Source organism: Hydra vulgaris, chromosome 09, assembly GCF_038396675.1.
Source record: "Hydra vulgaris chromosome 09, alternate assembly HydraT2T_AEP".
Classification (NCBI taxonomy): Eukaryota; Metazoa; Cnidaria; class Hydrozoa; order Anthoathecata; family Hydridae; genus Hydra; species Hydra vulgaris.
This window is the reverse complement of record NC_088928.1, coordinates 40,947,549-40,968,322: the sequence shown is the minus strand read 5'-3', so window position 1 is coordinate 40,968,322 and position 20,774 is coordinate 40,947,549. Positions and strand designations below refer to the sequence as shown.

General features: G+C 27.1%; 1 protein-coding gene across 1 annotated transcript in view; it reads left to right on the top strand.

The window, feature by feature from the left end:
- The window catches only part of LOC100209984 (zinc finger protein-like 1 homolog), a 51,594-nt gene that overhangs the window by 6,860 nt on the left and 23,960 nt on the right, over window positions 1-20,774 (top strand). Inside the window, exons 2-3 of the mRNA XM_065805712.1 lie at window positions 8,581-8,692; window positions 20,607-20,695. Coding sequence (XP_065661784.1) covers window positions 8,581-8,692; window positions 20,607-20,695 — 201 coding nt within the window. The remainder of the gene's footprint in view (window positions 1-8,580; window positions 8,693-20,606; window positions 20,696-20,774) is intronic.

Sequence of the window (20,774 nt, the reverse complement as noted above, 5' to 3'; positions counted from 1 at the left end):
CCGGGATCAAATTCTTCATCTGGAGTAGCAGGTGTCATATATGTTTGTTCTTGTTGTGTTTGTGTTTCTGTACATAAATTGGTGTTTTCGTTGACTCTAGATAAAGCAGTTTCTTGCTTTAAATGGGTAAAACACAGCATTGCACCAACTGAAAATACTTCATTGTATCGCTTTGACATTGATATGACAACATGTATTGGTGACGCCCTTAAAGCGGGAGATTTTTTTCCTTTTATATTTAGATGGTGAGGATGAAAGCATGTTTTTGGAGGACTCCATGCAATACCAAACGTGTACCGGTGAAAAGCACATATTTGTTCATCCTTTTCAAGATTTCTTTGAAGTCTATTTGCAATAAGTCCATTTTCTTCCCAAATATTATTATCGTTTAATCGCATGACCTAAAAACAATTTTTTAAACAATTATTAAGTGTGTCATTTAAAGCATTGTTTATAATCTGACTCTTCACGAAAAATGTTTACAAGTTTGAAATACATTGTTGTTATTATTAAAATACAATATTGCAAGAGTGTGATTAATTTAGTGATTATTTATTAAAAGAGTGAGGAATTAATTAAAAGAGCTATTTTTGTTTTGTTTAAAGAACTTTGTCTCAAAATCTTATTGCAGAGAAGTTATAAAGTATGTAATTATAAAAATTATATTACAGTCTGCGTAAATTTAAAATACATAATTACCTTTAAGTTGATGAGGTGTTTCTTAACATCAACATCTCCCAGCTGATGAATGTAGAACATTTTGTTTATAATGTTATGTTTTTTGAATGATCCACAATTTCCTTTTGAAAAGCAACAACAGTTTTCATAAAAATATTTGTTTTGTTTCATACTCAACTAAAAACAAGTTCTATTTATGCAGTACCTATTTCTCAATAGCAATGATAAAATATCTACTCTATTTATGCAAATTTTAAAGATCGTTAAAATAAAGTTAAGACATTTTTATGGTAAAGTAAACAACCGCCCACTAGCTTGTTTCTCCACAATCGTGATATCAGCGATTCTTCTTCCATTCGATCACCACAAGTTATTTGGTTATGACGTAAATTTAAATAATTCACTTCTGATCATGTATTGTTTTTTATTATTATTTATTTCAATTGTTATGATTTCTATATCATAATCAGAAACGCTTAAATTTTTTCTTAACATTACGTGCAATGTTTTGTGTAATGCTAAATGCTAATTTTGGATGATAGAAATTTTATTGTGAGCGAAAACCTCATCTGTGTGTCCAAAAAAATATTTCTTCGTACTTAATCATTTTTAACAATTTGTACCTTTATTTTTAACTTAATATCTAAAGATCACACGAATTTTTTTTATTATTATGTTAGGACCTTTTTGTATTGACAGTTGGATATGTTTACATTTTTACAAAACTAAGCGCCTCTGCCGTAATGGTTCATTTCGTAAGTATACTAAAACATTTTTTTCCAATTTCAAGCCTTATCATATTAATGGGCCTTAGGTATCACATAACTTTCTTTGCATTTTTAGACTCAATACCTTTGATAATTTCAAATCCTAAAAGAAAAATTGTGTGCAACACTTCGCCGCTAGAATTAACTCCGATTAAAAATTGACAAAAGTGATTGATTTTGTACTTTTGAACTATGATAATTAGCCAACCGCACAGTGTCACGCAACTTTTTTATATTTTTTAGAGAGAGCTTTTGGGTTACGTCTGATATTAACTACAAAAGCTATGTGCAACTTTTTGCCAAAAAAATGGGTTCAAAGGTGGCAAAAACTAAATTTCTAAAAATTTTTAAAAAAATCTCAAAAATTTAAGCCCAGATTCCGAGTGAACGAAACATTTTTGAAAATTTTTTTTTTCCCCAACAGGTTTTCTCTATATTCTGATCAATATATAAAAAATTCAAGCAATTTGGAGGAGGTCACTTCCATTGACTGCCTGATTCTTACAAAAAATGACTCTTATACAAGCAAATTAAGACTCCAAATAAGTATAAAAATATGACATTTTTTACATACATAAATATTTTTGAAATTGTTATTTTTTTGGTGTGTTTTATTCATAGCTGGATTATTTTTATATTTTGTTAATATTAAATTCTAATTGTTCCACTTTTTTATTCTGAGTAATCTTCTGATTGAAAGAATTTGATACTTTATTCTATTTTAATTGCATACATTGCTTTTAAATACAGTTTTAAAAAGTTCAAACAGGCATTTACATATACTGTCTTCTTTTATATTTATTATCGTTTCCAAATTATATATGTAAAAAAAAAAGCCTAATAGTATTAAATTTCCATGATCCTCTTGTAACTTTTTAAATAGCTGTATCAACTTTTTAATAAGATGACTGCTGATAAAAACATTTTATATTGTATGGAAAGTTTTTAAATACTTTAGTATTTAATATTTAAAATTTTCGTGAACTTTTTTACATATATAATCGAATGTTTGTTCTGGTTTTATATTATAATTTTTATCATTGAATAAATTTTTATGTGTAAACTTTAAATAAATTTGTATTGATTTTAAATTGCATTAAATATGATATTTTAAGGCTGTAAAATGTTGTCAGAGATAAGTAAAGAGAAAACTTTCTATAACTAAATAATTTATTTATTTATTTTAATGTATTAATTTTATGTATTTAATTATCTTCTTGTATGTTTTATGCAAGTATAACATAAATGATACGTTTCATGTGCTTCATGATCTTTTGAACCTTTGGGAATTTTAAACCAACTGGGAACTTTGTGTTATACGCAGTACAAAGAAGGCTGGCTAACACCCTGTCTATTTATATATATATATATTTTTTTTTACACACAAACCTCGACAAACAAGGCCGCTACGCAGAGAAACAAGTTGAGCGCGGTACTACCAGGGATATACATATATATTGTATATATATATATACATATATATATATATATTATACATATATATTCATATATATATATACATATATATATACAAATATAAATATATATACATATATATATATATATATATATACATATATATATATATATATATATATATATATATATATATATATATATATATATATATATATATATACTATATATATATATATATATATATATATATATATATATATATATATATATATATATATATATATATATATATATATATATATTATACATATATATATATATATATTCAAGCAAATTTTCAGTCTTTTAAGTCGTATTTAATTTAAGCTTTTTTACTTAAAAATCTTTGAATTAAGTATAATGAAAAGTTTAGACTTTTTCTTTTTTTTAATTCAATTTGGGAAATTTTTATGTAAAAAATTATTTAATAATCTGTTGTTTTTTTTCTCAAAAATATAAATTATTTCACAATTGCAGTGAAAATATTTTTTACAATATTTAATTGCGACTTAATGTTTTCTAAATAAATGCCACTTAAACTATATCAAACATTTTAAGCTACAACACTTCAACTCGAGTGATCGTAAATTGCGATATTTGAAAATGCTTCCGGTCTTTAAATTTTTAGCTTTTAAGTGTAAATGTTTTTATTGCTCAATAGCTCATAAATAGCTGTTATTCAATAAAAAGTATTTATATTGATTTTGAATTATGATATTATTAAATCTCATAAAAAACATATTATTTTTATTTTTATTAAAAATTATGATTTAAACTTTAAGATTTTTAATCATTTTATAAATCATCAGATAAAACTAGAAAAATAAAGCATATAGTACAAAGTAGTATTAATAAACAACCGCAGATCACAACAGTCTAAAAGAATTTAGTGGTGATCAAATATTTTAAATAAAAGAAATCCCAAAATTAGATGTTAAATACTTTTATATCTTATTTATATTTTGTTAAATATTTTCTTATAAATTAAATGCTCTGCAACTCTTTAGCAGATATGTATACAAAATTGAATTCATAGTAATTTGAAAATATATAAAAACTAATTTAAACTCTTTACAATTATTTTAAAACAAAATAAAAAAACTCTAATAACTTATTTTAAAATATATCTTTTTTATTATTATTTTTATTATTAGTTAATTAGTTTCTAATTTAAAACATTCAAATTTTTAAATAATTCCTCAAAGTTTTCCTTAAACAAATATCGATTTTAATATTTCATGCAATTCGCAAATAGCTTTGGTATAATTTTTTATTGGTTGATTTTTAAATTATTGCACAAATTTTTTCAGACCTTTAGTAAAAAAAATTTTTTTTCAATTTATAATCTTTAAATTGCCTGATGTTTAAACAAGCAATAGTTTAAAATATGTAACTTTTTAGTGTTATTATTTTTGCAGTAGTAAAATTTTGCAGTAGTTTTGTTTTTTGCAATATGATAAACTGAACATTTCATTAAAACAGTGTTAAAAGTTTATAATAAACTGAGAATTTGATGACCAGAAATATTTCCAGATAATGCAATTCACGATTACTTAATTTGAGTCTTGTCAAATCAAAATTTAAATAGTTCAATAGATAAAATTTTTGGCTTAAGTTGCCAATGTATGTACATTTCACTGCACATTAGAGGTATGAATAAATTTTTTTTTTGGCAATTTTTGGTTTCCCATGCCACTATGAGTGGAGAAATTACATTTTAAAACTGGAAATACCATTTGAAAGTGTTAAATCTTAAAAAAGTTCACCCCCCTTAGCTGAAAACTGTTTTCTCCCATCTACACTATGAGTCATAAAAAAATATGCCACTGAACTTTCTACCATAACTTTGTCAAATTTGGTTTGATGTCTAACGAAATTTCAGGTTTTGTTAAGAATTGAATTGCAGAAAAACATTCGTCTAATGGCAACCCAATTCTAAAAACTGACTGTACACGAACACTCCAAACTTTAACAACAGAATAATTGTCTGATTTCTTATATAGAAGTTAAAATTAGTTTAAAAATTCTAGGTTAAGACAATAAAAAAGAATTTAACAAGTAATATTTTATATTAGTCAAGTATTGTTCTTGTTCTCTACTTGAAGAAGACACCATTTTTAAAATCGGTTCACAATGAGCAAAGTTATTGCAATAAGTTCAGTGGCATGTTTTTTTATGACTCATAGTGTATCTATTGTTAGATACAGTACAGTTTAAGGTATCACAGCTTCAGTTTATTGCTGGTGTGATTTTGCTAAATGTATGCATTCTTATTACATAATCTTTCATATTATATATTATATTTGTTATCATCACCTGACTTTTGATATTTCATAAACTTCTTTTGATAACCTAAACTCATAAGATTTGTTTATTTGTAGATAATTAAATTTACACTCAAATTATAATTCGACAAGACTATAGTCAAGATGTCTAAAAATAGTCTTCCTTCAGATTTGAATAAGACACTATGGGAATCAAATTCGGTGAGGTTTGAAACAGCCAAGAAAGTATGCAAAGATTATTGACAGTCTTGATCAAATGAACAAAATGCCAACAGAACAGCATATCCTGGACAGATTTAAGTGTTCGGCTGCAAATGTGAAAAGTAGACAGGAGAGAGTTGTGATAGTGGTCAAAGAAGTAAAAATCTTATGGAAAAAACTGAATCTTCCAATTCAAAAAGGCAAATCTACAGTGGAAAGAAAAATTGAGAATGTACTAAACAAGTATGAAAAAGACAGCAGAAAACCAGGAACGCAAGACTTTACCAACTTGTTCAACGTAACTGATGAAAATGGAGAATGGTTGTGCCAGGAAGATAAAGCGTTCTATAATCTTCAGATGTCAATAAATGGTAGAAACAAGGAGTTCATCCTAGAAAACTAAAGTTGATTAAGCAAAAAGTCAGTAAAGATACTAAGGATGATTTAAGCAGTGAAGATGAAGAACATTTTAGCACTGAAGAAGAAAAACAAGATTTTGACAGTGGTTCTCAAGATTCAGAGGCTCCAACAACGTAAAAGACAAAAAACTGATTATGCAATAAATTTGGCGACAAAAGCAAAACTGAGTTCAAAAAAGGCACACACAGTCTGCAAAACTCTTGCAAAAGATGGAATTTCTATTCCAATTCCAAGTCAAAGTGGTGTTTACAAAGCTACAATGAAAGCAGGAGAAAAATTCTGATACAAGCTCTGCAAATACAGGAAAATCTGTTGGGCCAGTCACACTACTACAGAAGCATTTTAGCAGAATTAGCAGAATAGCAGAAGAGTACCAGCAACTGAAAGCATCTTTTGACAATTCTGGAGATGCTCTGAAGAAAGAAGAAGAAATTGTTTTTAGAGATGGTATGGCTTTCCTTCATCACTTGATCACTTGTTACAGACAGTTTAAGAAAACAGGATGCTTCCCTAAAGTAAATTTCAGAACTTTGCCAAATATAAGCAATGCAAGATGGAACAGCCGAGCAATCTATGCTTTGCTAGCTTATATTTTACTTCCAGAATTTCGACAGTCAGCCGAAGGTCAGTCATCATGTGACTTTATTAGTGGCATGTGGAGTGACATCTGGTTTTCTGGTCAGGTTTATAATCAGGATAACTACAATAATTTGGCAGCCGTTTGCAAAGATCACTCAAAGGCAATAAAGACTTTAAGGACTTTTTGGTCGGTTGAGCCGACTCCAATCCCAACTCAAAGGTCAAACATTTGTGCTGAACGTGCAGTTAAAGTTCTGCAGGATATAGTTCCATTGTGCAAAAGCATTGAAAAAATTAACATTAAATTTCTTTTGACAAATGAACACTAAAACCTTTATGTTTGTATTTCTGATTAAAAAAAACCATTTTGTACAATGTATAATTGTATATATTTTTTTAATTTTGAATAAGGGGGGTGACATTTTTTTAATGTTGACACTTGCCATTGGATTTTTCTTGATCTTTTCATAAAAACTCCACAAAAAATAACATGGGGATAGGGTCTTTAAAAATTGTCTTATCCCTACTGCACATAGCACTATTATCAGTTGATGTATATACACTTCATAGAAGTATTTATGCACATTTCATCAAAATATGTGTCCTTTTTTAAAACAAGGTATAATAAAGTTGGAAAAAATACAAAATATTTACCAGCTTAAAGAAAATGTCATTTGAAAGAAAATTACATAAAATAAACTTAACAACACTAGAAGAGGGTAGGAGGGTTTTTTATGAAGAGATATAATCTTTCAATAAAAAAATAAAGTTTTTGTGGAGATATTGATATGTTTATTGGATAAAAACTCAATACCTTAAACTCAATTGAAGCATTACAGTTTTTGTGCTCATGGCCAAAAGTTAACAAAGGCATGCTGTAACAGTATTATTTAATATTTTCTCTAGTAGAGTTGTAGAAGCTTAGAATAGTTTACATCTATACATAATAGAAGCTACATAAGAGATATTAATGGTTTTTTGCAATTTTTAAATTGAAATACACTAATTCCAATAGTTACAGTGTGTCGGTTGATGTGATATATACCCAAAAAATGTGCATGTACAATACCAACCTAACTGCTGACCTAGAAGTGTTTAAGTTTGGCAAAAAATAGCTGATCTTATTTTTATGTTTTATGGTGAAACCTTTGTATCAATTTTTTTTGCTAACCAGATGATGACCTCTTACAGATTAAGGTTGGCAAATTATTACCAACCTCAATTTTCCTAATTTCCAGGGCTGTATATATATATATATATATATATATATATATATATATATATATGTTGACACTTGCCATTGGATTTTTCTTGATCTTTTCATAAAATATATATATATATATATATATATATATATATATATATATATATATATATATATATATATATATATATATATATATATATATATATATATATATATATATATATATATATATATATATATATATATATATATATATATATATATATAACTCTGTGGTATGTATCCAATAATTGTTATATATACAATAGTATTATTTTAATAATAGGCGCAAATTAAGTGTTCACCAATTGTGAAATCTGGAAATATTTCTGGTTTTCAAATTCTAAATTTATTAAAAGCTGTAACACTACTTTAATGAAAGGGTAATAGATATATATTAATACTTATACTTATATAAATATATGATAACAAAAAAATGTATTGTTTTGTGTTTTGTTTCTGTATTAGAGAGTAAAGAGCAATTAATAAACAGTTATATTTGATTTATGAGAATATATTGAATAATATTTAAATAAGTTATAACCACAATTTAGTCACGATTTCTTTTAATCCAAATATTTGATCACCGCAAAATTCCTTTAAACTTTTGTGATTTGCAGTTGTTTTATTTTTAACATTATGCTTTATTTCACTACTTTAATCTAATGATTTATCAAATAAATTAAAAGATTAAAGTTTAAGTTATAGCTTTTAATAGTAATATTAATAATAATAGTAATAATAAGGTTTATAATGAGATTTTATATCATAATTTAAGATCAATGTGCAAATATTTTTATTGAAAAAAAACTATTGAGTTTTTTTTAGTGAAAAACTAAAAATTAAGAACCAGAAGCATTTCCAGATATCGAGATTTGCGATCACTTAATTCAAACTTTGAATATTTAACAATAGTTTTAAATAAAGCAAAAATATTATTTATTAGTGCATCATTAAATCTTACGTCAACTGGTTGCAAGACAGTGATTACAGTGAGACTTGTTCTCTGTGTCTTGAATCAGTTAAACAAGGAGAAGTTATTCGTCTAACTTGTTATGGTTGGTAAAATATTATTATAATATAAATTTTAACATTAAATTTAATAATGTATATATATATATATATTATATATCTATTTTATATCTATTATATATATATTATATATCTATTATATATTACACTTCCGTTATGTTACTGAAGTGACAAACTTTAGACAAATGGTAAAATTGGATAAAAATATTGGTTACTTTGGTCAGATGGTAAAGTTGGAATGCTTCAAAATATTATTTTGGATGTTGATAAACTTACTATGTATACACAAACCTTGTTTTATTTTAAATGTTGATTTTTTTAATTACGTTTAATTACACTTCCTGTTAAGTGGTTAATATGAATCTGGATGGTTTTTTCCATTATAAAAATATGTTGTTAGAATAGTAAATGTACCTACCACATAATTTTTCCACAATCAACAATTAGATTGGATTTTTCCCTTTTATAAAAAAAATGTGTTTTTAATAAATTTTTTGTTCGATTGTTTTTTTGTTATTCACCTCCTCAAGGCCGAGCAGGCCACTAAAGATGAGAAGGCTACTTAACTCGGAACCTCTCGCTTATGAAGCGAGCGCTCTACCACTACACCACTATCGCATTATATAAATATCAGTATAATTTTGAAATATACACATCTTATATTTAACATATCTTATATTTAAAGCACTAATATTAGTATTTTAAAAAAAAAATAAAATATACATTCAGCTTTTAAAGCGTTTACTTATTGATCGTGTTATTTTTATTCGTTTATAAAAATTTGGTTCATTTTATAAAATATACAAAGGCATTCTTTTACATAAAAGTTAACTGAAATGGGAAAACCCAAAAATAACATTTATAACTCGAGTTAAAATTATTTGAAAGAACTTTTTTGTTTTGATGTCATTTATTTACTACAAAAGCCCATTAACCAGACCAGCAAAGTCTTCTTACCTTCGAGAAAAAAAAGGTATTAAAAATTATAAAGTCTTTTGCTAATATCTTAATAAATAATTTGTTCTGGAAAGTTTAATTAACATGAAAATTATTTCTCAAGGATTTTTTATGAACACAACTTGTTTTGGCAATTGGGGATCACTTTAACGGCTAAAAAATAAAAACTGATTTTGGGAACCCAAATGACTTTTCTTCTCCTGCTCCAGAAACTAGGATTGCAATTCTGTCTACCTTTACATTTGTCTGAACAATATCTGGTAGGAGTTTTCCATCCCAGTGCAACAGAAGTGGTACCTGGGTTGAATATGATTTTTGGTCCTTGACTGCCTTGGAATTGCGTGTATTTATTCTAGAATGACGGATAGCGCTGCAAAAACTGAAATGCTATCCAGATCATGTCCAAGGGCTTGAGCAGCTGCAGCAATAACATAATTAGCTTGCATATCACTAATGTTAACGTGGTCAAGTGTGAGGTTCAAGTCTGGAATCAGATGTTATTCCTTGCCCTTTTTGGAGCTGATTGAGGTAGCCTTGTGGAAATGCTGAAAAGTTCATCATCAGATATAAACTCAGTTTCAGAAGCGGAAGAGCTGGAAGAATGTTCTGACAGTAGAGTTGAAGTGACCACTTCTTGGTTTTTCCTGGCATCTTCAGCATCCCTTTCTTTTTGTTTTAAATGTTTTTCTGCTCGTTTAATTTTTTGAGATTCCTGTTGGGCCAAATGCTATCCATACCTCCAAAACTGGAACTGGAGACATCTTCTCGCTGGGATACCAGAAATGCTTTGTCTTCCTTATTATGCAAATAATCTGCAATGCATCTGATCGTGCAACATCAAAAAGTTCATGTAAATCATTTTTGAAAGTTTCCTCTTTCATTCTGTATCCCTCGAAATTTGTTGTGCGACTTTTTTTTAAAAAACTTGTAGACATTACGTAACTTCAGTAATTTTTTGGCAGAATATCTAACTGGTGTAGTCGGTATCCTAGCCATATCCCAGTAATAAAAGACGGATATAGTAATATTGGCACTTGAGTTTTATGATTTCTTTTCTTCTTGTGATAGTAGAGGAAGTTTGCCAGTACTTGTTGATTCGATGGAAGTCTGGAGCATTCCAACACTTTAGTTGATTTTCCAATTAACCACACACTGGCAGAACTTCTCGTTGTTGGAGCTTTTGCCATTTTTCAAATCAAACTTCTGTTTCACGCAAGCATTAAAAATTTTTTTTAATGAATGATTGAAATAACCTAGTACTACTACTACTACTACTACTACTACTACTACTACTACTACTACTACTACTACTACTACTACTACTACTACTACTACTACTACTACTACTAGTCTACTACAGAATAATAATTTTTAGTTTAATAATAACAACTTTCAGTTTGAACAATGAATATATAAATATTTAATTTAATTTTTAAAATATAATTTATCTTGGAATCTTTGAAGAATTCAAATCTGAAACAACTGCGTGTGGTATAGTAATTAATTATTAAATTATAATTGACTTAATCAATAATCATATTAATAATAGTGGAGACTTGTGCAAGAAATACAAACATGAGAAGAAGTGAAAGCAACTAAAAGTTGACTTAAATTAAAATTAAGTAAATAAGCAAAAAAAGTTGCTATACAAATAATATATTTCTTTTTAAAATCTCATTTTACAGATTACTATATTTAATTTATTATAAAATTATTATACATTTATTATATTTCTCATGAACTAAAACTACCATTACTTAGTACTTACTCTCACACTTGGAGGTTAAAATATATAAAATGAAACCATCAAACAAAAAATGAAATAACTTCAGATAAGCTTAAAAAAATTGAAAAATTACATAATATCTTTAGTGTCCGCTAAAATTGTTCAACTTTGCCCCACCCCTAATTATTACTGAATCTGTCTCATTTTTGGCTTAAGGACTTTCATGTATAGATACAAGAGCAATTATGACCCAAATTGATATTATTAAAAAAAATTTGAACACAGTAACTTGGAACACTCTAATATATATATATATATATACATATATATATATATATATATATATATATATATATATATATATATATATATATATATATATATATATATATATATATATTAGATTTGATTAAAACGGCTGCGTATAAACTTTTTGTTTTAAATATATTTTGATGTAATTATATATTTACACAATATTTCGCTGACCTTTTGCGGTCAGCATCATCAGGTGTAATAAAAAACGTTACAAAATTGTTACAAAACTACATAAATCAAACTGTCAAAAAGAAGACATTACAGGCATAAGATAAAAATAGTTTTTTATTAAATGGTATAATGGTGTCATATTTTGTTGACAAAAAGTAAAAATTAAAATGCAAGACCGGAATTTTTTATTTTATCACTTGCTAGACTGCCTGCCCCAACCAAACCCTCAGTCGATGTAGCAGCACTCCCTTGCGAGTCAAGCTATAAGGTAGTTGATGTAGCAACACTCCATTGCGAGTCAGGCTATTTGTCAGTCGATGTAGCAGCACTCAGTTGCGACTCAAGCTATTTGTCAGTCCATTTAGCAGCACTTTGTTGCGAGTTAGGCTATAAGATAATTGATGTAGCAATACTCCGTGCATGATTTACAGTAAAAAAAATAAAAATAAAAACATTTTTATTAAAAAAAATAAAAATAAAAACATTGTTTATATTATTAAAAACATTCAGAAAGTTTTAGAAACATTCAGAATGTTTTTAAAAACATTCTGGTCAATTAAAAAAAATTACAAATTAATTGTTTTTTTAAAAAAAAACAATTAATTTGTAATTAAATTAATGGTTTTAACTTTCTGACAACACGCAAATGTTGGACGAAAGTTAAAAGTAATTAAAAGTGACATATTTGTTGTAATAAAAAGCATTTTTTTCCTTCCGTACTCCCAAATGCAACAATCTATAAAACTATATATATATATATATATATATATATATATATATATATATATATATATATATATATATATATATATATATATATATATACATATACATATATACATATATACATATATACATATATATATATATATATATATATATATATATATATATATATATATATATATATATATATATATATATATATATATATATATATATATATATTTATACACACACACACATATATATATATATATATATATATATGTATGTATGTATATGTATAAATTAAATACACATATGCTTTTTCTTAAGGTTTGGTGTTTAAAATAGAAAGGCTTTTTTTAATTTTATACGCAAATTTTTAAAAATTATGATTATTTACAAAAAGAAAGTTTGTTTTTCATCAAAATTCCTTAATTTTTCTTTAAATATCAATAGACTAGTTTAATATAAAATATTCATTAAGTTCAAAAATATATATATAGCCCTTGGAATTAGGGTTAGCATTCGTCAATGCCAACCTAACTGCCGACCTAAGAGTGTTTGAGGTTGCAAAAAGGAAACTGATTTATATTTAAATAACTTCTTTATATTGTGTGAGAGAATTATTTTACAAGAGAATTTTTCGAAGTTAATAATATTAATTTTAATTTTAAAGCTCTTGATGTTTTTAGCATTAAAAACATCAAACGGTAAGTTATTTCTAATATTACCAACCATGAGGAGAAAGAATATGGGCATCAAGTTTACACTTTAGTTTGCATAATTTGACCTTGAATTTAAATATTGATATATTGAGGCGAAATTAATTAGAGCAATTATTAAGTACATGACGTCATTGATTTTTTCATTTGTTTACATAATTGATCACAAACAAACAAAAATCAATGATATCATGTACTGAAACTCTTAGAAATAAAATGGGCTTGAATAAATTATCAAGTCTGTAGATTGCGGCATATATTATGCTGACTTTTTGTCCTACAACAAAATGGAGAAGGCGAGCTTCAATTAAGATAAAAAGTTATTTTTTCTTGATATACATTTATTCTTTTGTTTTAATCAAAAAAATTTAGCCCAAACATTTTTTTATCATTCTCTTTAATATGAACACAACATGTCTCAGAGATCAAGATTAAATCATTAGTCAAAGAGAAAAACTTGATTTTAATTTAAAAAAATTTGTTTAAAAACATTTTTTTGTCATATTTTAAAACAAAATAAAATAAATATAGCAGAACTATGTATTTATAGAAGTAATGACTCAAAGTATGCCATAGAATAAAATACTGCAGAGCACAAAACAAATCAATCAACATAATCACCACTTAAAGCTGAGAAATTTTTCCCTGTATGCAGCATTTGATTTAATCATCAATATCAAATTGAATAGTTTTTGCTGAATAATTGCCTTGAAGAGAAATACAAGCTCAGTAGCTTTTTCTAGACCTTATTCAAGAAGCTCAAGAAGTTCTATTTCTAAGTTTTAAATGTATCATAAGAGAAGAACATTATTCAGAAGTTACCACAGTCTTTAATTGGAAAATTGTATTTAATGTTTTCCTTACATTGTTATCAAAATGTGATCTCCATCACTGAACTGATGATAATGCTGTTAAAACCTCCAAGTTAAAATCAAATTTTAGGAATGGATATTTGTAATTGTAGGAATGATATGTGGGCATTGTAGATTGGCATTTTCCGATGCAGTATTTATTTCAGCTTCATTCAACATTCAACTTTGGTAATGAGGGTGAAGAAGATAAGGCAGAACATGGGATGGGCTCACTGCCTTTTCTTTTGTTTATTTTTAATTTCTTTTCGACGACTTTGTCACTTTTATGTAAAAGTTTGTTTTCTAGATTATTCCACTTTCACTACATCTGCTGTTTTGCATTGTACAAAAGCAATACAGGCGAGCAAGTAGAACTGCTTTATCAAGTACAAAAGCAATAGGCTCTTTGTCTTTTATTTAACTTTAAATGTCTCTAACTTAGTCATTAAAAGATCTGCAGATCTTTTAATGACTAAGTTAGAGACATTCTGTTGCACTGTAGTGTTAATTGCGAGCCAGGATAGCTCAGTTGGTTAAAGCACTGCTAAAAGTACGGAATTGTTATTGGCCGTAGCAGCAGGATTGCAGGATCAAATCCCAGCTCCGCCTACTCAGCGTATAAGTAGTACTTGAGTACAAAGGGAACTTGTCTTGATTAGCTCTGCTATTATGATCTTTCCTTCTTGATCAGTAAATAAATAATCTAGTCGAGTAAATGAAAATTATTATTGTAAAAAATTATGGTCTGGTTAAACTTACAGATTTTTAGTAGAGTTTACCAACTTGCAATATACCTTTTTAAGGTATATTGCAACATGGTATTCCAGCAAGCATCTTGAAGCAATACAAGATTTAGTCAACTAGCTTTTACATATTCTGCCAAAGTAAAGTGGTGGTTCCTGAAACATTGGACAATATTTACTATTTGATCTTTATCATTATCAATTTTTAGGTCATATGCTAACAAATTAAATGTGCAGAGCAACCATATGTAACTACATCAATATTCATATTATAGCTTCATATTATAGCTTGTTTTTGATAAATTAGCTCAATTGTCAGTAGCAATAGTTTCTACATGACACCCAAATTCAGGCTCTATTTTTTTAATTGAGAAAACTGGTTTTTCAAGATTGACAAGTGTGAAAACTTCAAGATGTCACTAAATAGATATCACTGGTTTCATTTGCAACTGTAACAGAAATGATAGGCTTCTTGTGAACATTTGACCAACCATCATTATTACTATGTAGACATCAATGGTTTCAGTTAATAGACATCAATGATTTCAGTTGTTTTAGGAATTCTGTATTATTAACTAATTGAAATGATGAATTTCTTGCACTAATCATTTTTGCTATCTGCTCATCAAAAGTGACCTTTTGAGTCTGACTTGTTCTAACAACCTGTGATAATAACCCAGAACTAAGATTTTTATTTAAATAACCATTATTACTTATATTTACTATCCGTAATGTTTTTGCAGATACATTTAAATTAAATTTTTATTTAATAGACCATTATAATCGACAGATACATAATGATATACTTAATGCACATACCTGCATACCACCATACATACATGCATATTTAGATACATAATGGACATAGTTAATGTACAGAGGCATTTAAATTAACATTTTAAAATAACAGATCATTATTATTTATATTTTCTGTCTGTGGTTTTTTTTTCCTGGTAACATTTAAATTAAATTTTTTTTGCTGAAACTAATGATAATCCTAAGGGTTGCTTTGTAACATCAAATTGACTGTTTGAAAAAGCAGTTTGAAATTCAATTTTTTTAAAAATATTTAAATAATACTAATTACAAAAAAAATTTATTATTATAAAGTTTTATATCTTATATCCAGGGTTGCAAAAAAACCGTTTTTTTTGGAAAAAACCAAAAACCATAGGTTTTTTTTAAAAAAACCAAAAAAACCATGGTTTTTTTGGTTTAAATTAGGTTTTTATTAAAAAATGTTGTATTTAGTTATCCATTTAAATTAAAAAAAAAGCACAACGCATTTTATTTGAGTAAACTATATTCTTTATCAATATTACTGTTATATTTCATCAAAATTATTCAATACATCATTATTTAATGTTCTATATATAAATACAAGCTTTGCTGCTTTTTCTACCCCTAATTGGTTTCTAAACTTAGAATGAACAAGGCCAATAGTTGAAAATTTTTTTTCGATTCCAGCACTAGAAACTGGTGCATTTAATAAACCTTCAATATGTTACAATTCACAATTTTTAGAGATTTCTACCATTCTATTGGTGATACATTTTTTAAAACAGATTCACTATACAAATAGCTTTTATCGAATGGAGCAGATTTGGATCTTAATTTGAAAATTATTGGTAACAAATTCTTGAACTCTTTATCTGCGAAATTCATGGCAGCTTCATTTTCATTTTCAGAAAGTTTATATCCAAAATATCTAGGATCTAGTATGTTTGCCAGTAAATGAGCATCACTGACAGTCTGAAGGTATCTAGATTCAATTTTTTTTTTTTCGTTGGATAAAAATGATAAACTGTTCATCAAATCTTTAAAAATTTTAACAGTGTCACTTATTTTTGTTTGATCACTTTGAAACTTATCTAGAGCTACTGCAATTGGTTTTAATATTTTTAATAAATCCTCTGCGTTTCGCTATATCTGTATATCCCTTACTTTTTTACCAATCATCGGATCCAAGTCTTTATTTTTTTCAAACATTGTGAAAATGATGCTCCAGTTGTTGAGATATTTTTCAAGTGAATCACATACAGAATTCCAGCGAGTTTCAGTAGGAAGTGGCAATTTTGTTCCTCCGCCTAATTTATAAATTGCTCCAGCTTGATAATTATTTCTTATATATTTTATTATTTGTGTAACATGCTTGCTCACATTTTCAATGTTAAGATCATTTGCTAAAAGATTCAGTATATGAGCAGCACACCCATAAGTTATGATAATATCTTTTTCAGATGACATTTCTTGTCTCATTGATTTCATATTAGCTGCATTGTCAGTCACAAAGCTTTTTACTGTGCATCCAAATTTACATCTTACAGAATCTATTGCTTCTCTTGCTAATTGTGTAAGATATTCACCAGTATGTGAATGAGCAGAAGTGTTGATTGTTTCTACTAAAATGTTAATTTTATCTGTAATTACAGAGATACAAACTATAGGTTCATTATGTACATTACTTCAGCCATCTAAAGACATGGCTACAATTTTTCCATTCAATACATTAGATTTTTCAATTTCTTCTTTGTAAACTCTATCTAATATTCTCCTCCAATTTGAGTTCTATTAGGTAGAGTGTATCCTGGATAAAGCATATTGATAAATTTTTTAATTTCTTTGTGTTCAACTGTTCTGAAGCTAGAGTTTGTACTGTATATAAATCTACCAAGTTGCAGATCAAATAGATCTTTCTCTTTGAGGCTTGTTCGTGTGAAAAACTTATCAATTTTCAAATATTTATCAGCTGATGTTGAATTGGGCTGAAACCTTTTCATTTGTTGTTGTGATCTTGATGGTGAGTTACCTTTAAAATGAAATTGCAGTTTATTGAATTATTCTAAATATATATGTTTACAATTTAGGGAAAGTATAAAATTTAAAATGACAATGCTGTCATTTAATTACCTTCAAGAAGTTGTTGATCTTCAATTGAATCCATAATTTCATGGGGTTGTGATTGCTTGCACTTTTTTATATGTTCATGCATCCTTTGAATTTGACCTTCCATTTCTTTTCTACACGCATTACAAACTGCTCAACACCCCTTTCTCTCCGGAACAGTCACTTGTGTATATTTTAACCAAATCATATCACATTTGCGCCCAGTTTTTTGAGACATTTTTGTGGTATCAATAAATTATGTTATAACTACTTATACTTTTGCTAAACATATAAATCTATATATATATATCTATATATATATATATATATATATATATATATATATATATATATATATATATATATATATATATATATATATATATATATATATATATATATATATATATATGTATATATATATATATATATATATATATATATATATATATATATATATATATATATCGTTAAGAAAACTTCTTGATGAAATAAGTTCATCAGGAAGCAATGCTTCTTGATGAACCTATTGAAGGAGAAACAGCCTGTAGAAGAAAACAGATAAATAAGTGTTATTACTAATTTATTACTGCTCTGTTCTATAATAACACTGAGGACTCTATTCAATGAAAAAACAAAAACAAAATTCATGGATTCAAAAAAAATCCTCTATATTGAAGATTAGTTTTATTTGTGAACATAACCCTCTTTTAGTTTCCTGTTGTAAGTTCAAATCTTTTTAAAAAAACATTAATTTGGTTTAAACCAACATTTTTAAAATTGGTTTAAACCATGGTTTAAACCAATGGTTTAAACCATTTGGTTAAAACCATACAACCCTGCTTATATCACTTTCTGCATTGTTTTCATGACAACATTTATTTAAGTGTACTTTCATTCTTGCCACCTAAATTACACCTGTACATCTTGCTTTACATCCTTTACCACTTTTTATTTCAAACTTTTCAAATTTGGATACTAGTTTTTGTTTAGTATGTTTTAAACAATTTTAGAGTAACTTCTTTAAATTTGACAATAAGGTGCAACTTTTTTTTAATATTAAAAAACTTTATCCAATACAAACATAATATAATAATATCAAGAAAAACCTCATACAATAGCATAGTATGGATAGTTTTGTGGAAGCATAAGATTAAAAGAAATGATTTTAGAATCCTGAGTATGCTTATGTTTGGGCGTTACTATTTGGTTTAAATAAAAATATCATTTACATAATATTTTTGACAACTAATTTAAAACCTTTGAATGCTTTAATTATGTTAGCAATGTTGTGAACCATGTTTGTAATAGGAAGTTACTGCAGTACATCCACATTTTTAAGAAACTTTCTTCATTCATTTGCCTTAAACTTGCCCCCATGATATGGGCTTAGTTAAATGTAAAGGGCAGCTAACCACATAACAGCTTCTATCCAAGCAGTTTTAAGGATCTTGAATACATGATTGACAATTCCTAAAAAAAGATGCAATTTCATTGGTGGGATGATTTCTGAAATCATATTGTCAAGCCTGCTGATGATTGCCTTTTAAATGACATTGCCAAACAGCTTGCATTGGCAACAACATCGCCAGATTGCTGAAAAGAGTTGTGGCTAGATTTGATTGAACAAGTTTCTAGATTTAGAAAGACGCATGGCTTTGACATCACATCATTTGCAAGGGTGCATACTTGGATGGGTTTGAAGACCAAAAAATATGTTTGCAACTTTCGTATTGCAAGTTAAATTTAGTTTAGCTCCATTTGCATTAATTAATGACCACGTTTTTTCAATATTGGAATAAATTTCTGGAAAAGCTTTTGAAATTGCAACAAGAATTTGTCACTGTGATCTCAGTGATCGAGAGAAATTAATCAAGTGTTGGCCAGTTCTTAGAAAATTCATGTAAAAATTTGAATCTATCATCTTGCTGCTTGATGTTTAGTTTATAGTTCTAACAAGTTTCTGTTGTTTGACAGACCCATTTAATTGTACATTTACAAAGGCCAGAGTGCTAGAGAAGTTTACAAAGGCTAGAGTGGTCAATTTTAGAGTGCTTGATGATAGCTGGGCACTACTTTGAACTAAAACCAAAAAAAGAATATTTTATATTTTATAATAAACTTTTTTTAGTAAGTTTGTGTAAAGCTATCAAATTGTTTGTTTTTAAAAAGGTTAGAAACTTATCAAAAATATACTTCCTGAAATCTATCTAGTCTCTTTTCTTAATAGTTAAGATTTTTCTTCAATTCATATGTAAAACTTATTTAAGTATAAATATTTACTGGGAGTAATAATTAATAATAAATAATTGTAACTAGAGGTATGTCAGATGGTTTTGCAAGTTGAATAGTTCCCTCAAGAGATAATACTTGGTTGGTAATAACTCGAGATGCAATTTGTTTGGCATCTTTTGCTACTAAAGATTAAAGGTATTCTCTGAACTTTGTTTAAGACCATTGGTGGGGCTTTTCCTAAAGGGCTGAGGCATGTGCTACAATACACAATTGGTTCTTTCTCAATTATGGTTTGCTCTTCAAGAGGATGCTTTTCTTGCAACTTCAAATGACCAATTCTGCAGATTAGGCAACAACACATCATGCCTTGAGTTTCATATCTCATTTATATTGACTTGAAATCAAATAGCAGTTTATCTAATCCAACCTCACTAATCAAACTCTGTCTTCACTAATCAAACACTGTCTACAAAATTTAACCTAAATTTACACTGGATACAGTCAAAAAAAAAGAAGATTTTTACTGCTGCTTTAATATAATTTTATTTAGATGAAATATTTGGTTTCAATTTTCATTTCTTTTTTATTTGTCTTTTTTTTTTATTAAATATTTTAATTTACTTTAGATTTGTTTCATTGGGATTGCTTCAATAAATGGGCTTTAAAATTTTCAGAAAATGCTAGTTCTGCATCATATCAGTGTCCAGACTGCAAGGTTGTATTTTATGTTTCTGAGGCTACATATTTGGTGGTTGTTAAATTCTATTATATTTCATATATTATTCTGCAGCCTT